This window comes from Lacerta agilis, chromosome 14, assembly GCF_009819535.1.
Source record: "Lacerta agilis isolate rLacAgi1 chromosome 14, rLacAgi1.pri, whole genome shotgun sequence".
NCBI classification, from domain to species: Eukaryota; Metazoa; Chordata; class Lepidosauria; order Squamata; family Lacertidae; genus Lacerta; species Lacerta agilis.
In genome coordinates, this window is record NC_046325.1 from 9,601,504 (window position 1) to 9,616,643 (window position 15,140).

Sequence of the window (15,140 nt, forward strand, 5' to 3'; positions counted from 1 at the left end):
TTTGATCTCCACAGAGAAGAAGGCAAGATATAAGGGCAATAAATGAATGTGCGCAATCTACTTTCAAAGCCACCATGGAGGGTTCCACGTGTTAATTTAAGTGCAGCATGGAGCAGTTTCTCCATTTCCAATCTACTTAACTGGATGGATGAGAAGATCGTAACACTACCCAACCCCATCCCTGCTGGATGGCCCATCTAATTTTTTTTATTTATACTTTTCACATTTATACATTTCACTAATTTTACAATCATTTTGACATTTCAAAGCTTGACTTCCTTCCCCCTCTTTCTGCGGTTCCTTTAATTTTTAGGATCTTCTGCATATCCAAATTAACTTAATTTGCTCATTTACTCATCTTTAAATACCTGTATATACTCTTATGAAGCTGCAGGTTATTACAATAATCCTGCCAATGTTATTATCTGTTTACAATTTATTTGTAAATATTCAATAAACCATTTCCATTCTTTTATTTTTAAAAAATATTATCTTGATTTCTTATTCTTCTGGTAAATTTCGCCATTTCTGCATATTCCATAAGTTTTTGTATCCATTCTTCCTTTGCTGGGATACCAAAAGGCCCACCTAGCCCTGCATTCTCGTTATTGCAACAGCCAACCAGTTGCTACTGGGAAGCCTACAAGGAGCTATCGTGAGTTGGAAGGGACCACGAGGGTCATTTAGTCCAACCCCCTGCAATGCAGGAATCCTTTTGCCTAACTGGGGTTCAAACCCACGACCCTGAGATTAAGTGTCTCATGCCCTATCAACTGAGCTTTCAAGCGGGATAAGAGCGCAACAGCACTCTCCTGCTCCTCCTCTCTGAACAACTGGCACCCAGAGGTCTCAGATACTGGAGCCGAGACAGAACAACCATGACAATGCTCTCCTAGTAAGAGAAGTATGCATAGAGGCTTTTTCGCACAGTCGCTGCCAAACCTTTGCCTAGTGTACATCCAAGACGCTGGCTTTGAGCGAGGCAACACAAGTACAGCTTTACTGCTTCCAAGTTCATAACCATCTTTCTAGGTCTGCAGATTATTTTGGCTACGCATCCAGCCATGAGATAAACACTTCACAATTAACACCCCCCATAGGGAAGCCTCTCTCCCCCTTGCACGCACGCAAACCACACACAAGGTATTCTGCGAAGACAGGCCAGCAGCTGAAGTGGAACTCTTTGTGCCCTGCCTCTGCACACTCACCTGGGTGATGACAGAGGATTTGATAGGCCGAATTTTGTTCCATACTCCCGTAAGCTCACTGGACTTTTCCCCCGGGGCTCCCTTTTCTGGGAGTGGCGGAAAGGCTTCCAAGTAAGTGGGGATGTAGGCCTCATCCTCTGGGACACCACCTGCCCAGCAGACAAACACAGAAAGAGACGGCAAGATCACACACAAGGGTGGGGGGGGGGAGGGAATCCTGGTTTAGAGAAGGGATTGTGCAGGCAACAGAGGAAACACACCCATCCTTCTATCAAATTACTTCATGGACTAGAGACCACTTAATCAGATGCATCTCCTCTATGTTTTGGAAAGCTGCCTGTCCACTGTGCATTTGAACCCAGCAACTAAAGAGGCGGCATCTCAAGATGCTGCGAAAATGAGGATGTTATTTTCAAAGCAGCCCAATGTCGTTTCAGCCACTTATTGCCTAAAGGCGCTGCTTCAGGGGTCAAAATTGAAAAGCAGCCTGCAGAGATCTTTCCATATGTATCTCCCGTTCACATGAATTGGGAAATGGGAGGTAATATCTAGCAGAGATTATCTCCTAAGCCTGTTTTCTCCATGTGACCCCCCCCCAAAAAAGGCAGCATTGGGATGCTTTGAAAATAAAAGCCTCGTTTTCACAGCATCTTGTGATACAGGTTTGTTTTGGGGTTCATTTTGGATGCTCTCTGGTTTTTGGGGTGGGGGTGGGGAGGGGGCATTTCTGTGATGCATTTGGGCACCAAACCTTGCGTGATGATTCCCGAGATCAATCAGCAGGTTTTCACCTATGCTTGGATGCAGTCGTACACCACTTTTAATCAACAAGGCAGGTGGAACCTTTCAAAACCGCACTGATTTTTTGGGTGTATTAGAATTCCCAATGCCTGCAAGTGAAGTACAATCCTCAGTTGGCAGGAATACATGCACACACTGGTGTAGAGTAAAACAAAAATTAAGCAGCGAGGTCCAGAGGGGAACGAAATTCAATGCGGATTGTATGTTAATATAAAATGGAGATGGAAATGGAGTTGAAGTTTATAAATATATTCGTTTGATTGATTTGAAGTTTGAGATATGGCAAATGTTACGGGAAAAGATACAAAACTACCCAGAGCCCATAGATAATTTATGAATGCAGTGGGGGGAACGGGGGAAGTCACAATGTTTGAAATAAGACAAGTCTGAATCAAGAATAAGATAGAGATGTATGTTTGAGGTTTGTATATGTTTTATTTCTTTTTATGTTTATTGTTATTGTTATGATTGTTGTTCAATGTTTGCGTGTTATTATGTATTTTGTGTTATCTCTTGTTTTTGTTTATAAAAGGGAAAATTAATAAAATCTCATAAAAAAAAAAGAAATTCAATGCGGATTGTGACCATCATGCCACAAGCTTGAAATATATTATGTAAAATAAGTGCAGCCGGCTGTTTACAAGCCAATGTTGCTGATAGCACAAAGCACCCTGCCATTGCTCAGCCAATACAGCACTTGTAGTGGGATAAGAAGCCATTAGTTTGATTCAATTCACAGGTGATAGAACTGAACTTTTGAGAAGCTTCAATAGAGCAACTTGACCCTAGAGTCTCCCTTCTGAATGACAACTTTAGGGCCGGTAACAAAAGCGTCCCAGGAAGATTGAGTTTCTTCTACGGGTGTCTGAATATTTACCTTTCCCAAGTGTGTTGGTTTTATTAGTTCCACCAATGGATCCCACTCTAGCTTCTACCCGGCCTTACCCATCATCAAACACGCATCTCATTCATTGCGCGAGCAGCAGCCTCACGACACACCCACACCAGAGGATTCCTGCCCATCTCACCTCGTGTTTCTTCATCCCTCAGCCCGCTGCGGTGCTCAGCAAAGCTTTCGGGTGTTAACACTGCTACCGAGCTCATAGCTTCAAACCCAGATTTGCGCGTTTCCGGTATTCCACTGTTGGAGTGACGAAAGAAAGAAAGAGAAAGAGAGAGAGAGAGAGAGAGAGAGAGAGAGAGAGAGAGAGAAAGTCAAGTCAGGAGTTGGCAAAGCTATTGTGACTCCTTTATAAAGAAGCGACCACATCACTTACCGTAAGTCAGCCTCCCAATAACCTGGCCCCTCCAGGCGTTTTGCTGGCTGGGGCTGATGAGAAATGCAGCCCCAAACATCTGGATGAGCCCAAGATTGTGCAGCGGTTGCTCTAAGTGCATCGCTCACCTTTGATCAGCCATGTATTATCCAATGTTCTTGGGAATTCCCAATACCAAATGATCCATGCCTGAACAATAAACTCATCAGCCCAAGGCTCCCCCTTATATCTCACTACCAACACCACTGTTTGAATTCAGGTAGACGACCAGAGGAAAGTGGGATTTTTTCAGTTGCGCTGCCCCATTTGTGGCGCCACTCTGGCACCAGGCAAAAACATTTTTACTTTTATTTTTGCTTCTGGAGGATCCCTCGAAATTTGAAATGCTCTGTCTAGCCTTGCCAGATGTCAGATGTTGTTGCATCAAAGCAACCAGCAAGAACAGTCAAGCGAAGTATTATGGGTCCCCTGTCCCTCCACTCAGATTGGTAGTGGAGGAGCGATGAAGGAAGCTAGTTTTAAATGAGACTCAGAATATGTGATCTGTTTCAGGTTTGACGGAGGATGCAACCTCAGCTCCTGTTTTCTTCCGCTTCTCCAATGCAATCACCACAGTAATATTGAGGCATGAGAAACAGGCGCCATATATTTTCAATTGCTTTGAATTCTTAGGTGTTTGCATGAGCTGCATTAATCACTCGCTGGATGGCTTATTTCCACTTTACTTACATATTATTCTGTTTTTGGACAGGATGACATCGATTTTTTAAAAAATAATATTTATTTAAAAATTTCCAATTAATTCCAAATTACAATACATGATTAAATTTTTTCCAACTCCCCTTTCTCTCACCAAGGGAAGCATACCAAACAAACCCCCCCTCTCACTGGGGTGATCAACAATTCTTTCCCAATTTAACCACTTGCTTTACACTTATCATCATTGCTTTTACAGACTTCCCCGATTCCCCCCCCCCCGTTGATTTCAATTTAACCCTAATTCACAGTTATTGCCAATTGATCCCCATATTACTTTTCCTCCTTCTCACATTTTCCTTATACACTCTTTTACTAAATATTCATCTTACACATTTTATTTATCATTTTAACCTATCCTCTGCATTCACTATATTCCTGAACCTCCCTTACTTAATTCCAAATTTCATTGGACAGGATGACATCGATGGCAATGCCGTTTGCTAATTTTTAATTGTTGTGCTCAAAGTTGTTTATATAAATATTTCTACATTAAAGCGGTTTATAGCAAGAAAAATATAAAACCACACAATAAAACCTTAAAATAGTTTTGAAAAACCAATTACCGTATTTTTCTGACTATAAGATGCCCCCTATTCTTGGGGACTCCGATTTAAGAAAGTGGGGGGACATCTATCCATGTATAAGATGCCCCCAAATTTTGGACATTATTTTTTAGGGGGGGAAACTAGTCTTATAGACGGAAAAATACAGTAACTATTGTGGAAGGATGTATTCTTAATTGCCTGTGTAGGCCTGGAGGAATGGAAGCTTTCAGCAGGCATTTTGGTGCTGCTGGAAAAGCGGCAGACAAATGTTAAATCAAAGGAAACACACGCAGAAATACATTGCCCACATCACGGCGCAGATGGGAAGGATGCCCCCCATGCTTTCCACCTTGGCAGAGGCTCCCAGCAATTCCCCCCCCCCGCCCGCCCCTCACTCTTCCCTTTTGCTGGATGCGGGGAGCGGGAGACTCACCTGCAAAATGGTCAAGTGCCAGAAGGGTCCGTCCTGAACGAGGCTACCTGTGGCGCTTCAGCGTGACGGCTGCCTTGGTCCTGAAAGAAGGATTAAGCGCTGTCAGGAGGACCCACTTACAAGCAGGGCGAGGGGGAGCCCCTTCCGCCTGAGCTTGGAACAAACTCTCCAACGTAGCCCTGTGCCGAAACGCAAGGTAGGTAGGTTATCCCTGCAAATTGTGACCGGCTGTAAGTGGTATGAAAATGAAATTAATACCAACACTAATAAATTTTACCATTAAAAAATGGCACCTAGACATTCCATTGCGGCGATAGTAACGCAGGTTTAAGGTGCTATTTGGCAATTAGCTTATAGATCGGAGGTTCTAAGACGACAGGGGAGAAAAAGAGAGAGAGAGAGGGAAAGGGATATCTGCTCCATTTTGGAACAGTTTTTTTAATGAAATCATTTGTTTTTAGAAATATAAAATTATAACAATCCAAATGCTTATTCATATATAGAGATTATTTTGAATCTCGAGCCTTCCCTCCATGGATCCTATTGTCAGCATTTACAACTGTGTATTATTCTATATTCCATATCAACCCATATGGTCCATAATATTTGTTACATTAAAATTAAAAATTTAATACAAAAATATTTTTTGTATTAAAATCTGCTTGCAATGGTCTCTTAATAGATTATAAATTTTTCCCATTCTTTTTTGAAGCTTTTGTCTTCTTGGTTCCTGAGCTTTCCAGTCAGTTTTGCCATTTCGGCGTAGTCCAACAGCTTAGCTTTCCATTCCTCCCTGGCAGGGACTTGTTCTTCTTTCCATCCCTGGGCTAGTAGCATCCGTGTGGCTGCTGTCGCGTACATAAAAAGTCTTTTCTGGTCCCGTTTTGGAATGGTTTTATTGTGTTTCATGACTGTAATTCTTTTGCTTGTGCATATGAATCTACTGCAACCTCTTCCTGGGACTTTCTGGCGAAAGGCAGGTGAGGAAAACCTTATAAATAAATAAATGTCGAAGAATACGACCGAGCTCAGGTTAGGAGGCACCTACTGGCAAACGATTAGGTCTGTGGTTTTTTAAGGAAATCAACAGCAGGCCGGCTGGATCAGCCCAATGTCCCATCTAGCCCAGCACCTGGTCCTCATCTTCCCTTCCTGTCCAGGAAAAGACTGCTCACAACTTGCAGCAAAGGTGTTTCTCGTGCCCTCAGCTTCCCAACCCCCATTAAGGAAGTGAGGCGGCAGCAGCAGAAGCGCTAAGCTCTATGGGGAGGATTTGAGAGAAATCCTCTTAAGGCAACCGTAAAGGAAGGAAGAACCTCCTTGCACTTGGCAGGGGCTGCTATCACCTCCGTGTCAAAGCTGCATCCAGTATAGCAAAGGTTGCTGGAGGAGGAGGTTGCTAGAGAGAAAATTCCCCCATCGGTGCACATGGCCTGTGAACTCCTAATCCCCAAACAGCCTTAAAGCAGCACAGCTGAAGATTCTGCCCCACCCCCTGGTTGCCTCTCACGACCCTTGACTACCTTTTAGGGAGCTGAATATAGCCAAAGCATAATTTTATTCTATTTTTTTCTCCTTCCAAAAAGCAGGAGCCACGCGATGCCAGCCTTTCCAGGATTTCTGCATTTCGCTATGCAGAACTCGCACTCACATTTGGTATTATCTTGTTTCCAAAAATCAAGAAGAAATAAAGAGACAGATCGTGTTAGATTGCTAACATTTCTTTTTATTTTATCTTCCGTAGCTCTAATTTTATCGTATTACGGTAAAAGCTCAATTTTATATATAAAAAAAGTCATTTAACAACTAACGGAAGCGGGTATGTTTAACACATTTCCCCCTCTGGGTTGTATCCAGTGCTAGTGCTGCTCATCACACTTATAAGAAGCTGCCTTACAGAGGGTTGGACAATTGCTCCATCTAGCTAAATACTGTCTACACTGACTGGCAGCAGCATCTTCAGCAAGGGCTCTTGTCCAGACCTACATGGAAAGGCCAGCAATTGAAATTGGAACCTTTTGCATGCAAAGCATGGGCTCTAACATAGAGCTATTCTATCGGTACAGCCTCAAAGGAATAGAATTGTAGAGTTGGAAAGGACCGCAAGGGCCGTCTAGTCCGATGCCTGCAATGCAGGAATCTTTTGCCCAATGGGCCCACTAATACCAACACCCTCCTTTTCCTCCAGAAGGAGCCACAGCTCAGTGGTGGAGCACCTGATCTGCACACAGAGCGCCCCAGGCTCATCCCTGATGGCATCTCCAGTTTAAAAGAATCAGGGGTAATCCCTCTTTCTCTTTCCAAGACCTTGGAGAGCCACTGCCAGGCAGTGGACAAGCTAACCCAGGGGTCAGCAACCTTTTTCAGCTGCGGGCCGGTCCACCATCCCTCAGACCATGTGGTGGGCCGGCCTATATTTGAAAAAATAATAATAATGAACTAATTCCTATGCCCCACAAATAACCCAGAGATGCATTTTAAATAAAAAGACACATTCTACTCATGTAAAAACACGCTGGTTCCCAGACTGTCCGTGGGCCGGATTGAGAAGGCGATTGGGCCACAACCGGCCCACGGGCCTTAGGCTGCCTACCCCTGAGCTAACCAGTCTGACTCTGCAAAAGGCAGGTTTCCAGTGTTCAAAAAGTGCACCCGTTATTTCGATGGACGCAATGAATGCATTCTGGCACAGCTTGAGTACCGTAAGAGCAAAGTTCAAAAGAACACACAACGGGAAGGGTAACTGCACCACAATCAGCACATGGGTCCACAAAGTATGGATCAAAATTCATGGAGCGCAACATCCCTATTCCAGCGCATTGCCTGCCTCCCTCCCTCTGCCTTTCGGTCTCTCCGATACCCAAATTCCCCTCCTGGGACACAGCGATCAACCCCACAGATCTGCCTAAGCTAAGCTGTTCGTGTGGGGAGAGGCAGTCCAATCCACCACACTGCCCCGAAAAAGACGGGTGGGCAGCACCTTCCTACCTCAGCACTGCCATGTTCCGTAGAAACTGGCCCTGGTTTGCCACTTGCCCCCCTGTTGCCGTGCGTCCCCTCTCCCCCCCACCCCAAGCTCCCGGCTCTGCAACGCACGGTGACCGAGTTGCAACCTCTTCTCCTTGATGCAATCCGACAGGACTGCGGCCTCTGGCCATCAATAAATAAAGAAGGGAGAGAGAAAGAGCTAAAGATGTAAACAAGGAAAGCTGCGGGAGAGGCAGGGGAAACCCAGCACTCAACTGCAGGAGCCTGGCCTCCCAAGATGAAAAGAGGACACCTCCGGAATCTACAGAACCAACAGCTTCTTATTTTAAAGAAAAGTCAAGGCATGGCTCTAGCCCTCAAGGTGTTAAGGAGACACAAGCACCTGAAAGCAAGCGAGATTTCCCCTAACAGGTCAGGGGACACAGGAAGCTGCCTAATGTGGAGTCAGACCACTGGCCCATCTTGCTCAGTGCTGCCTACACTGACTGACAGCAGCTCTCCAGGATTTCAGGTGGGGGTTTCAAGGAACCCTACCTGGGCATGCCAGAGGTCCAAAGCTAGAACCTTCTGCTTGCAAATGGTGTTAGAAATTAGCCAGGTGTGTCTTGCGACTGGCGCAGGTCCAACAGACTGGGTTTGTTTTATTCTGGGTTGTTTTATTTGATGCTGTAGTGTGTTGTAAGCGGCTTTGAGGTTTTTTCCTTTAAAATATAAAGCGGTATACAAATGAAATTAACAACAACAAATTTCACCATAAAAGGTGCCTAGATATACCACTGTGGCAACCATAAAGGTAAAGGGACCCCTGACCATCAGGTCTAGTCGTGTCCAACTCTGGGGCTGCGGCACTCATCTCGCTTTACTGGCCGAGGGAGCCGGTGTACAGCTTCCGGGTCATGTGGCCAGCATGTCAAAGCCGCTTATGGCGAACCAGAGCAGTGCACGGAAACGCCATTTACCTTCCCGCTGGAGCGGTCCCTATTTATCTACTTGCACTTTGATGTGTTTTCGAACTACTAGGTGGGCAGGAGCTGGGACCGTGGCAGGGATTCGAACCGCCGACCTTCTGATCAGCAAGCCCTAGTCTCTGTAGTCTAACCCACAGCACCACCTGGGTCCCATAACCTAGGTTTAAGGTTTCATTTGGCAATTAGCTTATGTATCTGAGCTTCTAACATGACCTGCAAGGCAGATGCTCTACCACTGAGCTGTGGGGTTATTCATACAGCCGTTTTCTCTGCCTTGCGAAATGAGACCAGAGCGACGAAGCTGAGTCACAAGCCGATAGTTGACAAGCAGAAAGTTCACCAGGTTGAAGAGAGTGACACCGTACGGGAGAGGAAGCTTTCCAAGTTCCCTGTCCCAAGTGCTTACTGTCTGCAGAAAGTGGAACACTACTGGACAGGAAACATCACCTGTGTGTTGATTCATGTGTGAGTCTGGTGGGAAAGAAGGAGGGGACAGACACATCACCAGTAGCAAGAGTTCTGAATGAGGCATCTGAAAATAGATTGTGCGCCCTGCCAGCACAAGGGAGAGGTGTTTGCAGGCAGGATAGAGCACAGCTGCTTCTGTGCAGGCTTAAGTAGTCTGCTGTTTTGCCTCTGGTTGAACTTTTCATCCTCCAGCTTCTTGTCCTGCCATCTTGCCTCTCTTACTCCTTTGCACAAAAAGAAAAATAATGCAAATCTGGTTCTCAAAGTGTACCAAACTAAACATTTCTCCAAGCTTCCCATTTCCTGCGCTAGCTGGACGAATTCTCTGCCAGAGTGAAGGAGCAGCGCATAAAGGCCGCAGGAACAAGCTGGGCCGGCTCCGCTCCAGTTTGATTACAGAAGATCGCTGGGCTCTGGCTTTTAGCCTGGCCTCCAAAGCAGCGCAACTTTATTCATCGGAAAATCTCTCGTTTACCCGGCTGGCAGCACAAGCAGAGCTGAGCAAACACCGCGAGGGCCAAAAGCAGCCGTCAGCCACGGAATGAAGAGAGATGCAGGCCAAGCAAGCAGTTGCTCTCTTTTTTTTTGGACTCTGAAAAGAACTGCAGCCAATCCAGACTGTGTCGGCGCTTGAGGATCAGCACGAGCCTCTGGCCAGAATGGGGAACCTCAGCCCCAGGGATCAATGCAGTTCTGCTGATAGCCTTCCCCCCCCCCCACCCAATTGTCTGCATGTTTCAGTACCCATAAAATTTGGAAAAGCCTTGGGTGGGGGGAACAGGGGGCAGGAGAGAGATGCCTTTCTGAGGTCTTGGCCAGCAAATGGGGCAGGAGAAGGCACATAGCAAAAACTATGGCATTCACTCCTACAAGATGTAAAGGTACCAACCTGGAAACATTAGACAAGCTCAGGGATGGGAAGTCCATCTTTTCGCCATGGTTATTTTTGACCTCCATAGTCCAAGGCAGGGTGGTTCTGAATGCCAGCTGCTGAGGGACGGCAGGGAAGGAAAGCACCGTTGTGCTCAAGTCCTGCTTGTGGGCATCCAATGGGCATCAGCTGGCCTTCACTATGGACCTAACCTTTGGCATGGCAGGCCCTGCCTGCAGCGTTTCAGCAGGAACCACCCCCCCACACCTTCTTTCAGACGCCTTCTGAAAACGAGATTGTTCAGACAGGCCTTTGCAATACGAGTTTTCTCTTCTTCACCAAGTGGCATTTACTGACAGATTTTTAGAGATGCTTTTTGTAGAGTTTATTCACTGCACGCCGTATACCACTTTGACATATTTCAACGGAGGTGTGGATTACAAATACGTAAATAAAATCTGGCTGGGTGCTGCGGAAACAGGATGCTGGGTTACACGGGCCTTTAACCTGATCCAGAAGGCCTCACCTTACGTTCTTAAGACATTAAGCCTGCAAACTGAGAACGCCGACTGCCCCCCCCCATCCGTCCCGGACTCCGGGCATATGGTGATAACAAATGGAGCTGGAACTCTCCGAGTTATATGAAGGAAACGGTGCAGACAGTAGGTTGCCTCAAAAGCGGAAGTTTTAATAATGCCCAGTACTGGCAGCCTTGGCCTGCCTTGTTCCCTAAAAGAAGCCATGAACAGCAATTGTCACCCAGACTACAGACCAGTCTCTGTATTCCAAGCTCCAAAATGTCTTTTGAGGAAAGCACCCTCTGAGGGGGGCTGTGCTGCTAACTCTGGAGCAAATGCCTTGGGATCTCATTAACTCCAACTGAAAGTTTGAGTGTTTTTCTCGGCCCAATCCCATTGCGCAGATGCGTTCAGGAGTGTTTCTCAATCATTAAGCGCCGTACTGGCTAAAGCCGTTGATATGAGAAGGCATAAGAATGGGTTTCACTTTTGCCAAACCCTAGTCAGCTGCTCAGCGCCAACTGGGCTGGCATACAGTTCCTTCCCCTGCTTTTTATTCCAGTTGTGTAAAAATCTGTTTCGGAGGGACCTTGTGGGTGAGCAGGCTAGGCTCTGAGCAGTGGCTGATCATACACAAGCTGTCTTCCGTAACCATGAGGACCAGAGCAATTATACATACCCTCTCCTACTACTCATGGTTACAGAAGACTGTCTGCATACCAATAGCCACTGCTGAGGTCCTGCATGGTTAGGAAGCAGAGGGCGCAATAACACTGCAGAAGCTAAGCAGGTCTAGGTCCAGCCAGTGTTTAAGATGGGAGGCTGCCTAGGAACCCTACGTACAGTCTTGAGATCCATGGTGGAAGAAATAACAGCTGTGTACTTTCCAGACAGGTTTGACCGCAGCAGCTTCATTTTAAAAGTGGACTGTTGTGCAGAGCGTTATATTCAGAGGCATACTACCTCTGACTGTGGAGAGAAACATAGGCGTTGTGGCCAGGGTTCAAAATTAGCAGGGCACCAGGCGCATTTCACGCCTAAAAATTCTCCATTTGCAAGCACCTCTAAAAGTCTGGGTGCCGTTTTTTTTTTTGCGCCTGGCTGACACTGAAGGATCACTGAAATGTATGTGCTTTGAAACCTCAAAGTATATGTTAAGGAGAGACAATACGTTAAGGAGTTTAGCAATAAAGAGCAGAGTGTTAAGTATGGTACCAGTATTTTTATTGTAAACACTAAATTAAACATGCATTCGCAATTTCTGTTAAAAATGTGATATTAACAATATGCTTATCAAAATAATAAAAAGTGTTGCCGATCTCCCCAAATGGCGACTACACATTCTGTTTTGGCACCCACAGCTCAGGTCCCAGGAGCCACTTGGCTCCTAGTTTTTCCATCCCAGTTTCTAACACTGATGGTGGCTGGTAGCAATTGATCACCTTATCCTCCATCAACTGGGGTACTTGCTACATCCAATTCCACAGTTTTAATTAGGTGCTGTGTGAAAAAGTTTACTTTTGTCTGTCCGAAATCTTCAACTTCATTGGGTGGTCCAGGTCCTAATATTATGATAAAGTGAGGAAATACATATCCCTTCCCACTTTCTATAAACCATGCTATACCAGATGTCAACCAATTCACACAAGAAAACAGGTGACTTAAAGATACAGGCAAAATGACTGGCAGGTCCCAGCTACCAAGCAAGTTGAGTTTCCCCATCCCTGGCCTAGAGCAAGCCTTCTGACCACGACCAAAGATACCTTCATGGGGTTGCTAGGCAACAGCACATTGGCCACATCTCAACTACCGCAAGCCAGGAAAAAAAAAGAAAGAGTGGATGAGGAAGGCATTATGCGGGATCTTGGGGGGAAAAACATTGCTGAGATGACAACATGAAGCATACTTATCACAGGGCAATCTTTAGTCTTTGATCTGAAGTTTTGGGGCTGCTGCTTCCTTCATAGGGTCTTCAAGGAGGAAAGAGTTAGGCCCAGAGATGACACAAACTGGGGCATAGCTATGACTTCCTATGATTGACTCCCTTCCTTGTTTGTTGTTGTTCAGTCGTGTCCGACTCTTCGTGACCCCATGGACCAGAGCACGCCAGGCATGCCTGTCCTCCACTGCCTCCCGCAGTTTGGCCAAACTCATGCCAGTCACTTCGAGAACACTGTCCAACCATCTCATCCTCTGTCGTCCCCTTCTCCTTGTGCCCTCCATCTTTCCCAACATCAGGGTCTTTTCCAGGGAGTCTTCTCTTCTCATGAGGTGGCCAAAGTACTGGAGCCTCAACTTCAGGATCTGCCCTTCCAGTGAGCACTCAGGGCTGATTTCTTTAAGAATGAACAAGTTTGATCTTTTTGCAGTCCATGGGACTCTCAAGAGTCTCCTCCAGCACCATAATTCAAAAGCATCAATTCTTCGGCGATCAGTCTTCTTTATGGTCCAGCTCTCACTTCCATACATTACTACTGGGAAAACCATAGCTTTAACTATACGGACCTTTGTCGGCAAGGTGATGTCTCTGCTTTTTTTACCATCTTGTTACCATCAGTCTACTGGGGGGCCCCTAAGGCTGAAAGTGACGGACTAGGCCTGCCGAGTTTTCTGGGAAGGGAGGGAGGTTGAAAAAACAGTAAACAATTGCACAAGCTTCCCTACATAAGGTTGGGGGGGGGGGTGTCGAAGGCCTTTGGAATCCCATGATAGGAATTCTTAGGAAAGGGGCTGAAAATAGATTTGGCAGCATCATTTTCCCAAGCCCACCACAAAAGACAGCGGTAAGTCCACTCACCCATTCATAAAAAGGGATATTGTAGAGCTGGAAAATGCACAGCGGGGGGGGGGGGGGTTCAGTCTGGAGGCCGCATTTCTTCAAGGAGAACATTCTGGGGGGCTGCACGCCAAGTTTGTGGAGAAACAGGTGTGACCTTTCCCTTTATACAGTAAAAGTCAGAGGTTTACACGTACAGCCACATCCCCACTCACACCTTCTGAACCTCCACCAGACAAGCGAGAGGCAGTTTAACTGCTTGACCCATTCCAGCCAGGAAAAAGGACTCAAGGAACACAGAAGAGTGGGAAGAACTCCAGGGGCCAGGTAGAAAGGCCTGGAGGGCCACATCTGAACTCCGAGCCCCAAGGTTCCACACACCTGATGTACAGTGGTACCTCGGTTTATGAACTTAATCCATTCTGGAAGCCCGTTCTTAAACCAAGGCGTGCTTTCCCATAGAAAGTAATGGAAAATGGATTAATCTGTTCCAGACGATGAAAAACAACCCCTAAAACAGCAATTTAACATGAATTTAACTAATGAGACCATTGATCCATAAAATGAAAGCAATAATCAATGTACTGTACTATAAAATAAATAAGACAGTATTGTAGATTATAAAAATTAAACCTAATTTTTTTTCTTACGTGCACTGATAGTCATTTTTTGGGTGGGGGGCTTTTATCAACCAGTAGCTGAACTGGGTTCCACACAGTCACAAAAACAAGTCTCAAAAACAAAGTCACAAGCCACAGTCACAAGTCAGTCCTGTAAAACGAAGAACAAGTCACAGTAAAAAAATATGAAAAGCCACACAAACAAAAACGCAACAAAAAACCAAAAGCTCCCAATATCACCTCTGGGCCATTCCATTGTCACGGGTGGGACACTTTGACCATGTTTTTTGGTATTCACACATGTGTAACAATGTAAATATACATAAAAATTAACAACCAAAATTTAAACTATGTTCTTAATAAGATACTGAACATTTTACTAATGTTTTATTATTTTATGGATATTTTTGACAATTTTATTAAATGTTAAAAGTGTTGTCACGGGTGGGACAAAAAAAGGACACGGAGCTTGAGATAAGTTTGATTTATGGAAAAACTCTGTGAGTTGGGAGGTGACTCAATGATAAACTCAGCATATCTGTTTAAATCAATGTTTATTGGTTACAACTATGCAATCAGGAATTAAGTTTAAGAAATTTAATGATACAAAATTAAGGAAAAAATGCTGTCACGGGTGGGACAATCATCAGAAAACTTTTAATTTGAACACTTCTGTGAAGACTACGTGGGTGGACTTCTTTTGTCTTTAGCTTTTAAAAAAATGGTTAGACTGCACGTTTGGAATCTTCCTCACCAAAGTCCAGTGCTCATCTAGCATTCTTATCAGGCTCATTTTTCACGGAATGGCCCCTCTGTGTTGTGTGGGTGCTCGGGACTCAACAGCCGACAGACTCAACAGGAAGCCTCCGATTAGCAGCGGGGGACTCCATTTACAAATGGAACACACT

The 15,140-nt window shown here is 45.3% G+C and overlaps 1 protein-coding gene across 1 annotated transcript in view; it reads right to left on the reverse strand.

Moving 5' to 3' along the window:
* Nucleotides 1–15,140, reverse strand: part of LOC117058030 (vigilin-like) — a 49,785-nt gene that overhangs the window by 25,577 nt on the left and 9,068 nt on the right. The window contains 3 exon segments of the mRNA XM_033168904.1: nucleotides 1,209–1,357; nucleotides 3,038–3,150; nucleotides 5,024–5,103. Of these exon segments, the coding sequence (XP_033024795.1) occupies nucleotides 1,209–1,357; nucleotides 3,038–3,113 (225 nt within the window). The 5' untranslated portion in view covers nucleotides 3,114–3,150; nucleotides 5,024–5,103.